This window comes from Haliaeetus leucocephalus, unplaced genomic scaffold (assembly GCF_000737465.1).
Source record: "Haliaeetus leucocephalus isolate CR32 unplaced genomic scaffold, Haliaeetus_leucocephalus-4.0 Scaffold953, whole genome shotgun sequence".
Classification (NCBI taxonomy): Eukaryota; Metazoa; Chordata; class Aves; order Accipitriformes; family Accipitridae; genus Haliaeetus; species Haliaeetus leucocephalus.
This window is the reverse complement of record NW_010973389.1, coordinates 922314-938590: the sequence shown is the minus strand read 5'-3', so window position 1 is coordinate 938590 and position 16277 is coordinate 922314. Positions and strand designations below refer to the sequence as shown.

Sequence of the window (16277 nt, the reverse complement as noted above, 5' to 3'; positions counted from 1 at the left end):
ATCTTCCTTTTATTCCTTCTTGAATGCATCTATGTGACGTAGTATAATTGGCACTGAGGTCATTATCATACCATAAATTATGCATGAGCAAGTTTTATTCACACTATTGTAAATGCGTCCCAGCAATGTTGAAGTTGGGGGTTGTGACATATCAGCCTTGATAAATTGGAGATACTGTTCTGGAGAATTGTTTTCATCTGCTTTTCCCGAAACTCTTGAATTCCTCCCTTTACAGAGACAGATGACTATGCAGAGATTATAGATGAAGAAGATACTTATACAATGCCATCAAGTAAGTATGGTAGTTAACTTGGGAACTTCTCTATCCGAAAGCTTCTTTGGTTTAGCAGGGACTGAATCTTATATTTCAGCCTTAAGTAATATGTGTGCAAAGAAAACATTCTTTACGGTGTTTTGAAAACTCATAGATGCAGTGTTTTTCAAGTTCAGGTTTTGAAGCAGATAAACCAAATTCTGTTTTGCTGCTGTCAGTGACTTCACAGTGAAATTCCTGTTAATGTCTCAAGATGTAGATTTTTTTTTTTTATTGTGATGCCGAACACAGCGCTTTGAGAAAGAATGGATAAGATTTCTGTGATAAGAGCAAACAATTTGGAAAGCTTCTGTGTATTGCTGTCTAACTGTATCTCACCCTTGCTCTATGACAGACTTGCTGCTTTTGAATTCCGTGATAGAGGAAAGTCATCTGTACCACATGCAATTTTGTTAAAGATGAAAGACTTCAGGAACAAAAATAAAAATTCAAAGTTCTTCTGAGTCTTCATCTTTGAAGTAAAAAAAAAAAAAAGATGCATTAGTCACCACAAGGATTTTGTCTTATGGCATGTTTGAATCATAATACAATCTTAAACTGTCACGGCTAACTAATTTAATGTGAAAGTCTAGTATTCTGATTTTAAAAGCTATGTCTCTGAATTTACAGTTGCGTTTTGGCAACCAAGGATTTCTGTAGAAGTAGACAATCTGTTGATAAGCAGACCTGCAAAACCGTCAGGTTTGGTTAGTGTAAGAGGGGAGGATGGTGCTAAACTGGTACCATGTTCTGCTGAAGAACCATGAATCTCTAAGGATTTCTAGAGTTTACTGTGTGGCAGGAATGTTTTGCGATCACTTCAGTGTTTACAACATAGTTTCCACTACTGTGGAAAATATTTGAAAAGCAAGAATATATGTTTTGAAAAACATATATATTTGAATATAAATATTTGAAAAGCAAGAATATATGTTTTCCAGAAATAAACAATGTGTTTTGAATGTCTTGCAGTAAGTCACTACACGATTCTACTAAAATAATTGCAGGATCAAAAAGTACTGTGATAAATTATATCCTTTATTTTTTGTTAACATATTAACTTTGTGTGATTTTTTTTTTTTTTTTCCCCCCTAATCTTTTCATTTAAATTCATGGAAGTAATTACTTGTGGGCCCAGCCCTGGATGATGCTGAACGCTTAAGTATGCCTTCAATTCAAAGCCCATGAGATGGCCTGTTGAAGTGAAATTCATTAAGTGCTTTGGTGGATTGAAGTGGACTCAAGTGTTCAGCTCTCAAAGGACTGAGTCAGTAAAGATCACAAGAACAGACCTGTGACTTCTGCTAATGTAAACTTAAAATTGCATCAGTGTATTTCTTCATTTTTTTAAAAAAATGTTAAAAAATGTTTGTCCTTGTCTTGATTTTAAGAAGCTATATCTAAGTAAGCATTTGATTTTTCTCTTAATTGCACTGCAGAAAGCTATGGAATAGATGAAGGTAACAGGAGACCCTTTACCCATCCCTGTATGCTTGCAATTTGGAATGATGTGGAATTTTTAAGTTTACTATTCACTTTCATTTAATAAACATTTATTTATAGTTAAACCAGTTAGCTTTGGGATTTTAAAGAGGAAAATGCAGTACTTAAAGAAATGAAAAAGGCATGCATCACTTTGTTATCCAGCTCTAGATCATGTTATTTCTGTAGTGTTAATGAAATCAAGTCCTAAGCTGGTTGGTTATTGGTTTTTTTTCTCTGAACAAAAGTAGAGGTGAAAACATATACTGCACATGCTTTTCTGCTATTCCTGAAATACTTTTCCATGTCTGCTAGAAAGTAAATTGCAAATGAAGTAATTCAGTTGCAATTGATTAAATGTTTTGCTGAAGTACTGAGCCATTTTTATCAGTAATATTCTCAGTCTGTTAAACCATGAAGTTAACAAAATTGCATAAGTCCACAAAACATATCAATTTTACTTCAATTACACACTGATAGAGGTGTAGTGCACTCAAAAATTTGCTCTTTCATTTTATCTTTATTTGCCATGCTCTTGTTTCTGTATTTTTTCTTGCAGTTACCTCTTTAAAAATTCTCTGGGCTCATTTGATGGTTCCAAGATCTAAAATACCACATAGTGGAGTTCTCTTAAACATCTAAAGGGATGTGTGCGCTAAGGCTGTATTTAATATCATCGGTATTGCCCAAGGCTATTTGTGTTCTTTGTCTTTTACTAGCTATAATTAAGAAGGATTCAATTATGTCTATTGCATTGAAATAAATAATGCATAGTAGTTAATTTAGCAAATTAGATTTCACAATTCCTTTTTTATTGCTTTGGTTCAAACATCTGTTTAAGAGGTTTCCACTGTGTGTACACAGCATTTGTGTAGGTTGGTGTGCAGCAAATGTTAATCTTAGTTACTCATATGTGAGATATTTGAGTGACTTACTTTGAGTTTTGTATCTTGTGGATTATTTCTTTGCCCTTCATCAGAAATTTAATATTTTAAGTGCATTATATTCTTATAGCCAGAGATTATGAAATTCAGAGGGAGAGAATTGAACTGGGGCGCTGCATTGGTGAAGGACAGTTTGGAGATGTACACCAAGGAGTTTACATGAGTCCGGTAAGCCTCACTTCTGAAATAAAAATAAACAAACAATAAACCCTTTCTAGTTAAAGAATAAAATAAAAAATAAATTTATTCCTTAGGTGCCTTGGTCTGGGTCTTCCAGAACAAATAAAAATTTACTTTGTGATTGATTTTTCAGAATAATCAGCATGTAGAGAATATTTCCTATGTTTCAGATAAGTACAAAACTAGCTCAAGAGTAGTTTCTCTGCTCCTATATCACCATTTTTTATAGATCGGGAAAGGAATCAAAAGAGCCAAGTAAATTATTCAGGACTGTATCAAAGCCACTGGCTGAATTGGAATTAGAAGTCATTGCTTTTAACCCCAACCATACACTCTCTTCTTCATTTTGAGCGTGTCCAAGCATGGTAAGCACACATCCCTTTGGCCATATTCCCCTATTGAGCATTCAGTGTTCTAGAACCTTTTCCAAAGTCTAAAACTGTATTTATGAGTGTTCAGCCTGACTTGGGTTTAGGTTCGGTATTCAGTGCACAAGCTGCCAACTGGGTCAGGATAAGCTGATCTAACTTCTGTGCTGAAATACAGAGAAGAAATTCTAGTCCATTATGGTGTAAGGGCAGTAGCCTACAATAGAGGGACAATAATGTTAAACAAATGTGTCTGTTTCTCCAGTGACCATCTCACTATATCTTTCACAAAGAAGCTTTTATGTTAATAAAGGTACTATTTTTTCCTGAAAGAAAAGATACAAAATACTTGGACACTGATCCAGCAAAACCCCCAATGCACAAGAGTCACCTCAGTGAAACCAGTGAGGTTGGCAGGACTTGTGTAATTTAGGCTATGCTTATGTGTTTTTCTAGACTGCAGCCACAAAGATTATGATAACAATTTAAATGGATGAAAAATTAAGTTTGTGGAAAAAGGCAAGAGAAAGCTGGAAAATTATTTCATTTCAACCAACTTCACGTGTAAAATGAAGATTTATTTCTCATTTGAAGAAACTGTCTGGATATTCAATAGATGATGTAATAATTCATGTGGACAACAATCTAATTCTAACTTCAGAAACAGTATTTCCCAGAAACAGCTGGTTAGCATCCTGGGCTCAGTGGGTTAAATAAATAAATCTTTAATGCAATATGTAAGTAAAGAAATAAGGATAAATGTTATCTATGTCAGACAAGTTTGAAGTTGGTTCTGATATCTTCATTTAGAAAAGCAGATCAGATATACTTTGCATTAAGGGAGATTCTTATTTTTCATTTAATCCTGTCCAAGTTAACAGGAGTACTTGAGGAGTAATGTTTCACTGAACTTAGGGCACAGTGGATAAATCTAGTGCTCTGTAAAACCAGTTAAAGACCCCTTTTGTTAGGGACTACTGTTTTGAAAATGCTGTTTCTCTCCGTTCTTTTTCTTCAATTGGAAAACAGATTTTATTCAGTCATCCTGTGTCTAGTATGAGTTTTTGAAATGGCAACCTGCTGATTACTGTTATTAATAAAATTTTACTACATTTAAGACACTTGAATATGTGAAGGGAAAACAGCAAGGTATCATCATTAAATTTTAATGTACTAGTCACAGAGTGTAACTTACACTTTTGGAAGAAATCTTACAATAGAAAAAAAGGTTAGTTACAATAACATGATAATGTTTCCATCCTTATATATATATTTAGCTCGCATGCAAAAATATAGGGGAGATTTCTGGCCTCTTGTTCTGTTAACTCAAATTTGAATCTGAAAAATCTCATTTATCCCTGTTCATTGCACTTGGAAAGTTCTTATTCTAGGGACTGTGCAGCATCCACCTCTTCTCAAATGCTGCTTACTACTAGGTATTCCTGAAATACCACAACCAGTCTGTATTTATAGGAAACTGAATGGAAAATGTATGTATACATAGAGGATTCTGTTGCTCAGAGGTAAGCAATTCAAGTAAGACTGTCTTTAAAGGCTGATTTACTGTGGGATTAATCCAAGAGTGTCATTTAAAATAGTGTTTGCTGCTTAGTACACAAACTGTTGCCCATCTGATACATCCTCACTGTTTTATCTCCTTATAAGAAAACAAAAGATCAGCAAACCCCTGATATCAGGCCTTTTCCTATATTCATGTTGAAAAATGTCTGGAGTCTTTGCTGGTTGCAGACACTGAAACTCTTTCTTTTGATGCTGAAGTTGGTTATGAGAGGTTTCAAAAACTTGATCTGTAACACCAGGAGAGGTCTTGGTCTGGCAGGCCTCCAGAGGTCTTATGCAGTGTTGATTATTGGATCCTGATTTCAGAAGGGAATAAAATCATCTTAATTTACCCCCAGTTTTTCAGTCAGTTTATGGTCATGCTTATGTATGAGAAAAGGTTTTAATCAATATTTTCCTGCAAAGTCAACTTGAAGAGCTATGTTGTGAGTAACTTAGAAAATAGACATTCAAGCACAATATAAATATTACTCTAATTCTGATAATGTTTGCCTGTAAAAATAGATTTAAAATAGAGCAAGCATGAGCAGATATACAATGTAACTGTGAATCTTCAGCTCTCATGGGCCTTAAAAACTAGGTGAGGACATACATCACCCCTGTAGCCTTTTGGGGAACAGGTTCTTTTGTAATATTCTTATTAAACAATGCGCAATTCCCAATTTCCCAGTTGGAAGAAAGGCATACTAGTCCTTGAGCAGGGCTATATCTAATATAGAAGCTTAATTTTAAAACATTTCATCTGCTTTCAACCCATTAAGAACTTGTATGAGTGATATCTTCTAAGGTGTAAAAATACTAGTTTCTAAGTTAAGTCATGGTGTTTTGAATACTAGTGAAGCTCAAACACCTAAAGCTTCTTTTCAGGAGAAAAACGCTTGCAGCTTCTCTGGGCTGTCTGTAACTTATGGAAAGGGTATTTGAAAAACACACCAAAGCAAGAGAAGATGAAAGATGCTGCCTGAGCGAAGAGGCCTTCTTTGGGCTGTCTCAGTGCTTCTCATTTTTCAGTATTCAGAGGATAAGCAATCAGATGTTAAAATCTGTTTCTGATTTTGAATACGTGTTCTGTTTAACTCTGTTTTAAGCCCTTGATGTAACTGATTGTGAAGCCAATATGTAAAATCTTTGTTTCACTTTTCTTTGTAGTTAGAGTTCAAAATTATAGCCAGTCTTTGCTCTGCAAGAGCCACAAAAAGCCCTTTATGTGGCTTTCCAGGTTGCTTGCTAGCATAAGCCAAGTGTGGCTTATAGGCATATATGTACTTGTTTCCTCTGCAATTGTGAAATCTTCTCAAGAGTTTACCATCCTCAATAACACAAAAAGTTTACAGTAGTATTCAGTTAAACTTAGTATCTTTTGTCATAATTTTGTACGATTTAACATAGTTTAAAACAGATGAAATATTTCCTAGGTGCATTAGATGTAAATGTTGTACACTAGGTGTCTTGATTATAATTAATATTTTAACACTGAAGCTTTCAAAATGTAATTTCTTAACTAAAGATATTTTAGTTAATAATGATTTTCTTTAAAGCAGTTTTGCTAGAATTTTAAAGGACTTAACTTTTGGTGGACTGTATTTGGTGAGCTGTATTTCAGTTATTTCTCAATAATGTCTTTCAGGAAAATCCAGCTATGGCTGTTGCAATCAAAACATGTAAAAACTGCACCTCAGACAGTGTTAGAGAAAAATTCTTACAAGAAGCCTGTGAGTATTAAAGTATTTCTTTTGGGGTAGCTTCTGTAACTGGTCCTTGCAAAGACTGCAGCCATCTGTCCCAGATACCTGTGATACTAATGTAAATCTTTTATTTGTGTAACATGACCTTTTCCTCTCCTACAGTATGTGCCAGGAAGACTGCTTTACATCCTTGCATTGCCCATGTGTACGATTATATGTGGGTTCTTTGGTTTTCTAAATTGAACAGTGATGTTTGACTCCTGTAAGGCTTCAGAACCAGTTTTGGAATATTAGGGATCTGATCCTCTATTTTATTCTTTCTCCTTAATGAATGGGGAAAAAAAAAAAAGCGCACTTTTTCCAGTGTATTACTTTAGAAGGTCAGGTGGTTGTCTTTGTTAACAGAGTTGCTAAAAATGTTATGTCTAAGCGAGATCTGTTTTGACAATTCAGAATTAAAAATTATGATAGGATAAACCAATTTTCTAAATAATTGCCCACAAATATTGTGTTCCCCAAATGGGACATTTCATACATGGAGGAAGGCTTTTTGTTGAGATGAATACTAACAGAAAACTTCTACAAGAATGTTGTAGTTACTGATTTTCTCTACAGTTTGGTTTTGTAAGCAAATTAAAATATGAGACTTAGGCCTTAATTTTTGCCTATTATCCTCTGCTATTGTACATCTATAAATCTCGTAAAGGTATTGTATTATATCAATAAATTATTTGGTTATGGCCAGATGTTACAGTATACTTCTATTCACTATTCCTTTGTTGAAGGATTTTTCTCTAATTGTTCAGAAAAATCTTTGTTCATAGCTAACGGCTTCTTATTTTTGGATGTCAGATTTTTCTTAAATTACTATAATTTTTTCCATTATATTTCTAGCTGTTGCAAAAGTAAATACCGTTGCTTATAGTAATAACTTAGCAGTCAAAGATAGGCTGCTGTCTCTTAACAATGTAGAAGATAATTGCTCATTGAATGCTCCTTTTTATGCTTTCAGCTTGACAGATTAGGAAATGCCAACATAGTAGACTGATAATAGTGCTTTTCAATTTTGATTTAATACTTTTGCTATTTCTTCTTTCCTTTTTTTATTCTAATTCCCATCTGTTACCTTCCTCTTGTTTGCTTTCAGATTGCAAACTCTCAGAAGATACTGCCTCCTAGTTTTTAAGACCACTCTTCAAAAGGCCCAAATCCAATATCTGGAGAGGCAGAGTTGGTTATTTCAGTGAATTAAGAAATTTATTTCCTAATATTTTAATAGTAGGAACATTAAAATTTTCTTGGGTTTTAGTTGTTTGCTTGCGGTGGAGTTTTCAATGCTGAAAAGATGTAGTATCGATTCTTGTGAGGAGGAGCACTTCAGAATAAAAAGTAGATGAAAGAAAATGTTACAAGCAGCACCCATCTCTTCATTCTTGTCTGCTTTTGCATAGCAGTGTATTACTGTTAATGCATTTGTGTATGCTAAAATACAAACCACCTGGTTTGGGGAAATTTTTAATGATCTTCCACTGGCTTTTTGGTAAATTGCTCTTTTCTGCAAGTAGTTCATTCCTCTTACCTCTAGAAGCTGGACGGCAAAATGAAGTAATAACTGTTACCTTTCTGAATTTGGGAGTTTGTCAGCTAACATTGATTGAACTGATCTCTGAGAAGTACTTTCCAAGAGTAGTTTATGTTTAAAACTGGTCAGACCATATGATATAAAACTATTTGTGTTAATTGCCTTTCCATTCCTTTGATAATTAAAACTGTACTCCTGCTTCATTTTTGCATCAATGAAGTTACATTTCCATGTTCTAAACATTGTAAATTGCATTGAGTTAGATTAGCACAAGAGACCCCTAAAGATAATAATTGTGGGTTTTTTGGAATATACATTTTATTTACCAAGATTTTAATACTTAAAAGGGGGCTTATAAGAAAGACAGAGAGAGACTTTTTATCAAAGCCTGTAGTGACAGGACAAGGGACAATGGTTTTAAATGGAAAGAGGGTAGATCTATAGAATCATATAATCATTTAGGTTGGAAAAGACCCCTAAGATCATCAAGTCCATAGAATCATAGAATCATTTAGGTTGGAAAAGACCTGCAAGATCGAGTCCAACCATCATCCACGCCCACTAAACCATGTTACAGAGTACCCCGTCTACGCACTTTTTCAATACCCCCAGGGATGGTGACTCAACCACTTCCCTGGGCAGTCTGTTCCAGTGCTTGATAACCCTTTCAGTGAAGAAATTTTTCCTAATACCCACTGTGAACCTCCCCTGGTGCAACTTGAGTCCATTTCCTCTCATCCTATCACTTGTTACCTGGGAGAAGAGACTGACACCCACCTCACTGCAACCTCCTTTCAGGCAGTTGTAGAAAGCGATAAGGTCTCCCCTCAGCCTCCTTTTCTCCAGACTAAACCACCCCAGTTCCCTCAGCCACTCCTCATAAGACTTGTTCTCTAGACCCTTCACCAGTATTATTTAACATCTTTGTCAGCGACATGGACAATGAGAATGAGTGCACCCTCAGCAACTTTGCAGATTAAACCGAGCTGAGTGGTATGGTTGATACTCTAGAGGGAAGGGATGCCATCCAGAGAGACCTTGGCAGGCTTGAGGAGTGGGCCTGTGCAAACCTCATGAAGTTCAAGAAGGCCAAGTGCAAGGTCCTGCACATGGGTCAGGGCAATTCCAAATGTGGGTACAGGCTGGGCAATGAGTGCATTGAGAGCAGCCCTGTGGAGAAGGACATGGTGGTATTGGTGGATTAAAACTGAGTATGAGCCAGCAATGTGCACTAGCAGCACAGAAAGCCAATCTCATCCTGGGCTGCATCCAAAGAAGCATGGCCAGCATGTTGAGGGAGGTGATTCTTCCCCTCTACTTCGCTCTGGTGAGACCCCACCTGGAGTACAGCGTCCAGTTGTGGAGACCCCAGCATAAGAAAGACATAGACCTGCTTGAGCAGGTCCGGAGGACGGCCACAAAGATGGTCAGAGGGCTGGAGCACCTTCTGTATGAGCACAGGCTGAGAGAGTTGGGGTTGTTTAGCCTAGAGAAGAAGAGGCCCTGGGGAGACCTTATTGCAGCCTTTCAATACTTAAAGGGAGCTTATGAGAAAGAAGGAGAGGTTCGTTATTGGGGAGTGTACTGATAGGACAAGGGGTAAAGGTTTTAAATTGAAAGAGGATAGATTTAGATTAGATGTTGTCGTGGTTTCAGCCCAACCGGTAACAAAGCACCACGCAGCCACTCGCCCACTCCCCCCTGCCCCCGGCCACGGTGGCATGAGGAGAAAATACAAAGAAAGGAAAATATGAAGAAAGACTTGTGAGTTGAGACAATGACTGGGAGGGATCACGCCCCACTTATGGTCACAGGCAAAAGACAGGCTCAATTTGGGGAAGAAACATGGGGAAGAAACAAAATCAGTTTAAAATGCTACCAATCAAATCAAAACAAGGATATTAGGAAGCAAAACCAAACCTTAGAACACCTTCCCCTCACCCCTTCCTCCTTCCCACCTCAACCCCACTCCTGGTTCTCTCTATGGGGAATGAGGGTTGGGGTCAGCTCACTACACCTTGTCTCTGCTGCTCCTTCTCAGGGGGAGGACTCCTCACACTCTTCCCCTCCTCCAAACTGGGGTCCCTCCCACAGGAGACAGTCCTCCATGAACATCTCCCAACATGAGTCCTTCCCACAGGCTGCAGTTCCTCACAAACTTCCCTGGCGTGGGTTCTTTCCATGGGCTGCAGTCCTTCAGTCCCAGCCTGCTCCAGTGCGGGCTTCCCCAGGGAGCGGCGGCCATCTTGGGGGGCCTCCATCCCCCTGCTCCGGCGTGGGCTCCTCTCTCCCCGGGCTGCAGGGGGGCATCTGCTCCCCCGCTCCCCTCCGTGGGCTGGCGGGGGGACAGCCTGCCGTCTGGTCTCACCACGGGCTGCGGGGGCATCAACCTTCTCCGTTATTCCTCCTCACTGACCTCGGGATCTGCAGAGGGGTTCCTCTCACATTCCAATCCCCTCACTCACTGCAGGTTCCCCTTCTGAAATCTGTTCTCCCAGAGGCGCTACCACTGTCACTGATGGGCTCAGCCTCGGCCAGCGGTGGCTCTGACTTGGAGCTGGGGAAGCTTCTAGCAGCTTCTCACAGGAACCACCCCTGCGGCATCCTCCCCCGCTACCAAAAAAACCACACCACACAAACCGCTAACAGATATATAGGAAGAAATTCTTCACTGTGAGGGTGATGAGACACTGGAACAGGTGGTCCAGAGAATTGGTGGATGCCCCGTCCTTGGAGGTGTTCAAGGCCAGGCTGGATGGGGCTTTGAGCAACCTGGTCTAGTGGAGGGTGTTCCTGCCCATGGCAGGAGGGTTGGAATGAGGTGATCTTTAAGGTCCCTTCCAACCCAAACCATTCTGTGTTTCTATGATTTGTGTGTCTTATTGCATAAAATATACTGTGACTGCACTGCTGAGACTGAAAAGTTAATTAAGTCCATGGAAAATAAAATGAGATGTGAACGTAATGATTAAGTGAGATTTTTGTCTGTGTCATAAACTGACACACATTTTTTTCCAGGCATTGAATGATACATACTGTTTTGTCCTTCCTCCTCTTTTAATAGAAAGGCACAGGTTAATGGGTCATACACTGGATTGATAGGTCATTATGTTAACTTACGTTACGCTCAACCAGGGCGGAAGAGCCAGGGAACCTGACTTGACTTGTACCTTCCACAGGAGTTTACTAAAGCAAGCAGTGTTTCATGCTGCCCGCAGAACATTAAATGACCAGATATTGCTTCCAAGCAGTTGTTTCAGGTCCTGCAGAACTGTGATTATATTTTCTGGTCATAGACTAAATGCTTCTTAACCAACTTTTTATTTTAAGAAAAGGTTTTATGTGACTCACCAACTTGTTTCTTTTCCTTTTAGTAACAATGCGTCAGTTTGATCATCCTCACATTGTGAAACTCATTGGAGTTATTACAGAAAACCCAGTTTGGATAATCATGGAGCTCTGTACACTTGGAGAGGTACGAAAAACCCTTATGTGACTGTGGTCTGCTCTATTTAAGCTCATGGATACCTTTACAAAATACTGAAAAAATCACTTCTCAGTACTAAAGCAAAGGCACTCTCCTCAGATGTGATACCGTACTTGTTTGTAGAATTACAGACTCAGAAACAGGAGTGGCAGAATTTGATCTAACTTCTCCACTGAGGGAACTGCATCAGCTCATACCAAAGTGATTTAATCACAGTTTTCAGAGAATTCAATTGCTGTTCCAGAGTGAGAGCATGACCTGTGTCAAGATGATGATAATGCGGTATCATTTAAACAGCATTTGCAAACATACCTTCTAGAAGTGAAATCATGTGGTACATCTCTCATTCTTCCTGAGTAATATTGCATTTTCCCTTGGAACACTGAATTTCTTGTGGGTTTTTTTCTGTACAGTCTCTTCAGCAGAGACCCTAGATAAGATGACTTTCCTTGTTATTATGTCTTTTGGATGAATGGTTTAAACAAAACTAGATCTCAGTTTTTATAATAGATCTGTTTTCTTTGAGCCACGTGTTTCTGAAAATGTGAGCTCAAGTGATGTTTCACACTGCATTGTAAGATAGTCATCGTAATTATCAAACTGCAATACATAGTCCAAGAAAAAAAAAAAAGGCAGAAAAACCTGTAGCGTAGAAGTCCCCTTCTGTCAAAAAATTACAGATTTCCTTTCTAGTGCCCTAATCACTTTTCAAAGCCTTGTTTTAATTTCTAAGGAGACTCTAGTGCCACCTTCTGTTTGGTCCTAACTGCCTTATACTGCAAATATAGCTTATAAAAATTCTGTATTGATATTTGCTACCATGAGCTAAATCCAGTTGTTTTAGCAAATGTAGATTAAAATTAATGCTTCCAAAACAATACTGTTATAATTGGTGTTTGGATTGGCTACATATCATTTTGTTCTGAAATTATTTAGGCCAAAAACGTGCACAGTTCTCAAGGGAAGAATGCATAAAAAGTCCAGGAGTGCTTTACTTTGGAACAGCGCAGCATATGCTCTCAGTCTTCAAAAGGAACCTGAAAGCAATGAACAAAATTTTTTTTTTTTTTTTTTTGTTTGGCTAACCATTTTCATGTGGAAAAAATTGCTTGAATTTAACCCAGATTTCTTCATGGCAAGTGATTTTCTTTTCTTCTCTCCAGTCTTAAGGGAAGACATGCCCATTGATACTTGTGTAAACTTTATAATTAGATATATGCTTTGTTCAAATTTGTTATTTTTTTTTGTCCTAACTTCCTTTTGTTTTTTCCTTCTTTGTGCAAAAAGTTGAGATCGTTTTTGCAAGTAAGAAAATACAGCTTGGATCTGGCCTCTCTGATACTCTATGCTTACCAGCTTAGCACAGCACTTGCCTACTTAGAGAGCAAAAGATTTGTACATAGGTAAGATTTTATACATATATATCTATATACATGTATGTGTATATTTTTATATGTAACTACTTAAAATCTTAGTGGAATACAAGGTGTCATAGATTACCAGATTTTTGACTGGCAGTATTCTGGCTACACTTGCTCAAGTGAAGACAAACGCTTACAAGACATAGTTGGATTCCTTGAAGACTTCCTTATGTGTTTCTTTTTCTTGACTTATGATGAATGTGTAGCAGCAATACTTTGAAACTCCTAAAATCCATTTGCTTGTTTTATGTCAGTCTCCATATTAGTACGTCAGTTTTTCAGATGCTGCCACCAAAATTACACCCTTTTCAAGAGTGACACCTGCTGGCTCACTCCTAGATTGACTTGGAGATAGTGCCAGATTTTATTCAGAATAGATTTCAGCTGAGTTATTGTTTTGTGGTTACAATATATTTTAAAGATGCGAGTCACCTGTAATCTTCTAAATAAAGAAAAGCAAAACAAGGGGCAGCCACCTTCTTAAGTAAAGAACAAAGAAAACAAAATATTTACAAAATATTACTACTTGCTTAACTAGAAAGTGAACCTAAATTCCCTTGTAGGTGTGTTTTGAAATTTATTCCCTTGAATTTGAACATGGGCTTTCTAAGGGGAAGAGACTGGCTTTAGCCTCTAATTGTATGCAATTAGAAGTTCACAGCACTCCAATTATGATGTACCATTTCTTTTTGAACTTGAGCATTTTATTCGTGTGTAAGTACTTAATGTTTAAATTCTATGTGTTTTATATATTGTAGATACAAACACATCTATATGTAAGTATTAGGTATGTATATATATGTAGATTTGTATATAAAAAAATTGTAAATAACAGGCCCTTACGATTGTTACAGATACTTGAATTTGGCCAAGTAGCTGTTTATTTTAACTCTAGCAATAAAATTTCAAAATATAACTTACTCATACCAAACTGAAATGGAAGAAAGTAGCACCAGTCAGTTTGCTGTACTTACTTGACTGCTCAAAGCTAAATCTGTCAATACTTAGTCAAGCCTGCTGAAATCCAGAATCAACAGACACATAAAGCGGGTTGTCTCACCCGGGAAACTGCAAGAGAAGAATGCCCAAGTCTTTTCATAATCCCTGTGGCATCACTAAAAACTGACCTCATTATTATGAAGCCTCTTACACAACTGAGATATTAAAATAATTCATTACCTTTGCAGGGTCAGGAGGCAGTTTTTCTTCTTTCCATCAGTTTTAATTGCCAGAAATTGTTAGCCTGTGATATTTAAATAGATGAAGATAAAACTTTTTCTCTGATGTTGACACTGATGACAACAGTTATTACTTGTAAGAATCAAATGTACTGCAGCATTTCTGCAAGCTTCTGAGAATCAGAAGACAAATATGTAGTTATCTTTTTCTGTACTTGCACACCCAAACCATGACTAGAAAAATAATTCAGTCCTCTCAAAGGCATTTGATACTTCAGGGTTTTAATAATTTTTTTCAAATTATATTTCACCACTTGAAGTTTTTAAATGACTAGAAATAACGTCTACTCTGTTTGGCAGGGATATTGCTGCTAGAAATGTGCTGGTATCTGCCACTGACTGTGTGAAATTAGGTGACTTTGGTTTATCTCGATACATGGAAGACAGTACTTACTATAAAGGTAGGTTGACACTCTGGATCCTTCTTGCAGGCCAGTTAGAACACAATTGCTTCTCACAATACTGAGTTTGTTGTCAAAAGGAATTAACCAGATATTCTTGATCTAGCTGTTGTATTTGTATAAAAAGGCAAACTATTCAACAATTTAATAGATGGCAGTAAATTCCTACATGTGTGCTTCAGAAGAAGAATCACAAAGTCTGTTTTAAGTTGCAAAAAGGAAATTCATGTGTAGGTAAAATTCTGCTCTTTAGGACAAGCTTGTAGTGCTTTCTTCATGATTTTTAGAAGATTATCCACATTTGAGGCCTGTTTGAGATAATATTTGTATTCATGGCATAATATAGGTAACCCACTATGAGTTCAAGGTTACCTACAGATAAATTTTGAGTTTGTTCTGTCATTGATGCTGCATACTTCAGATGCCACTGGACTAGGGAGATTGAGTACAAAAAAGTCTTTGAAGCCTACTTTTTCCCCCATTTTGGATGGAATACTGATCTTAAGTGGCTCTAGCAGCTGTGAGATGTCCTGCAGTACCTGATAGATGGGAAATATAACAGGAGAATAGAGATTGCATGTAGGGTACCAAACAGTAGCATTTCAAATTTGGTGTATATTATGAAACTATGTATTCATAAATCTAGTCTTCAATATATTTCTAGTTTCAGTCATATATTTTAAAATATCCTTTATTTGTCCCTTTACACTCCGTTATGTTTCCTCACTTCATTTATCTGGTATCACTGTGAGCTACATACCGTCATTTTAATTGCTGAGAAGAGAGGGGCAATACTTTTGACATGATCATTTCTTGTGCTTTTGGGGTTTGTTGTTGGGGGCTTTATTGGGAGGCTTGGGGCATTATTTGCTTCTTGTTCGTTCTTTTTTCCATTTTATGTAAGCCCAAACAACCTACCCTTTTTTTATGAATCATTTAAAAACACCTACTCCCTTGCTGAGATTTGCGACAGTTTCAGGTTTGGTGCCAGTACTTCCTTAACTGCAATAGTTGCATCTTGAAATAAGAATTAACTGAAAACTTGAAGAAGCTCAATCAGTCTGAATATTTAGGCAAAGTGCTGCTCTTCTCTCTAGATAGAGGACAACCAGTAGAACTGGTGATACAGTGCAGAAATCTCTTATACAAAATTTGATAGTTGAAGTGCTTCACCAGAGATGGGTTTTGCCTATAAATTATTTCACTGAGAACAAAATCTATGTTTGAGCTCAGTAGTAGGAATAAAAGCCTGCCTTGTCTTGCCGTTCCTGTAGCTTCCAAAGGGAAATTACCTATCAAATGGATGGCTCCAGAGTCAATCAACTTCCGACGGTTTACCTCAGCTAGCGATGTGTGGATGTTTGGTAAGTAAATACCAAATGGTGGAGTTTCTTAAGCGTCCTGTTGGAGAAGTTCAATGTTTCATTTTAACTACTGTAAATGAATAATTTCCAGCTATTTGGCACTATTTCTACTGTACTTTCTGAAAATCCGGTTTCTTCCACATTTTCCATCTCTGTATTTTCCTTTCCTTTTTCTACTCAGCCTAAAGTTTCATGTGCCTTTTTGCCTCTAGTAAGAAACTGACAGAAATG

At 37.3% G+C, this 16277-nt stretch overlaps 1 protein-coding gene across 2 annotated transcripts in view; it reads left to right on the top strand.

Annotated features, from left to right (window-relative positions):
• Positions 1 to 16277, top strand: part of PTK2 (protein tyrosine kinase 2) — a 132180-nt gene that overhangs the window by 76593 nt on the left and 39310 nt on the right. For both annotated transcript variants that reach the window (XM_010584205.1, XM_010584204.1), the window contains exons 13-19: positions 236 to 292; positions 2810 to 2907; positions 6496 to 6580; positions 11510 to 11610; positions 12910 to 13025; positions 14582 to 14682; positions 15957 to 16046. In XM_010584205.1, coding sequence (XP_010582507.1) covers positions 236 to 292; positions 2810 to 2907; positions 6496 to 6580; positions 11510 to 11610; positions 12910 to 13025; positions 14582 to 14682; positions 15957 to 16046 — 648 coding nt within the window. The remainder of the gene's footprint in view (positions 1 to 235; positions 293 to 2809; positions 2908 to 6495; positions 6581 to 11509; positions 11611 to 12909; positions 13026 to 14581; positions 14683 to 15956; positions 16047 to 16277) is intronic.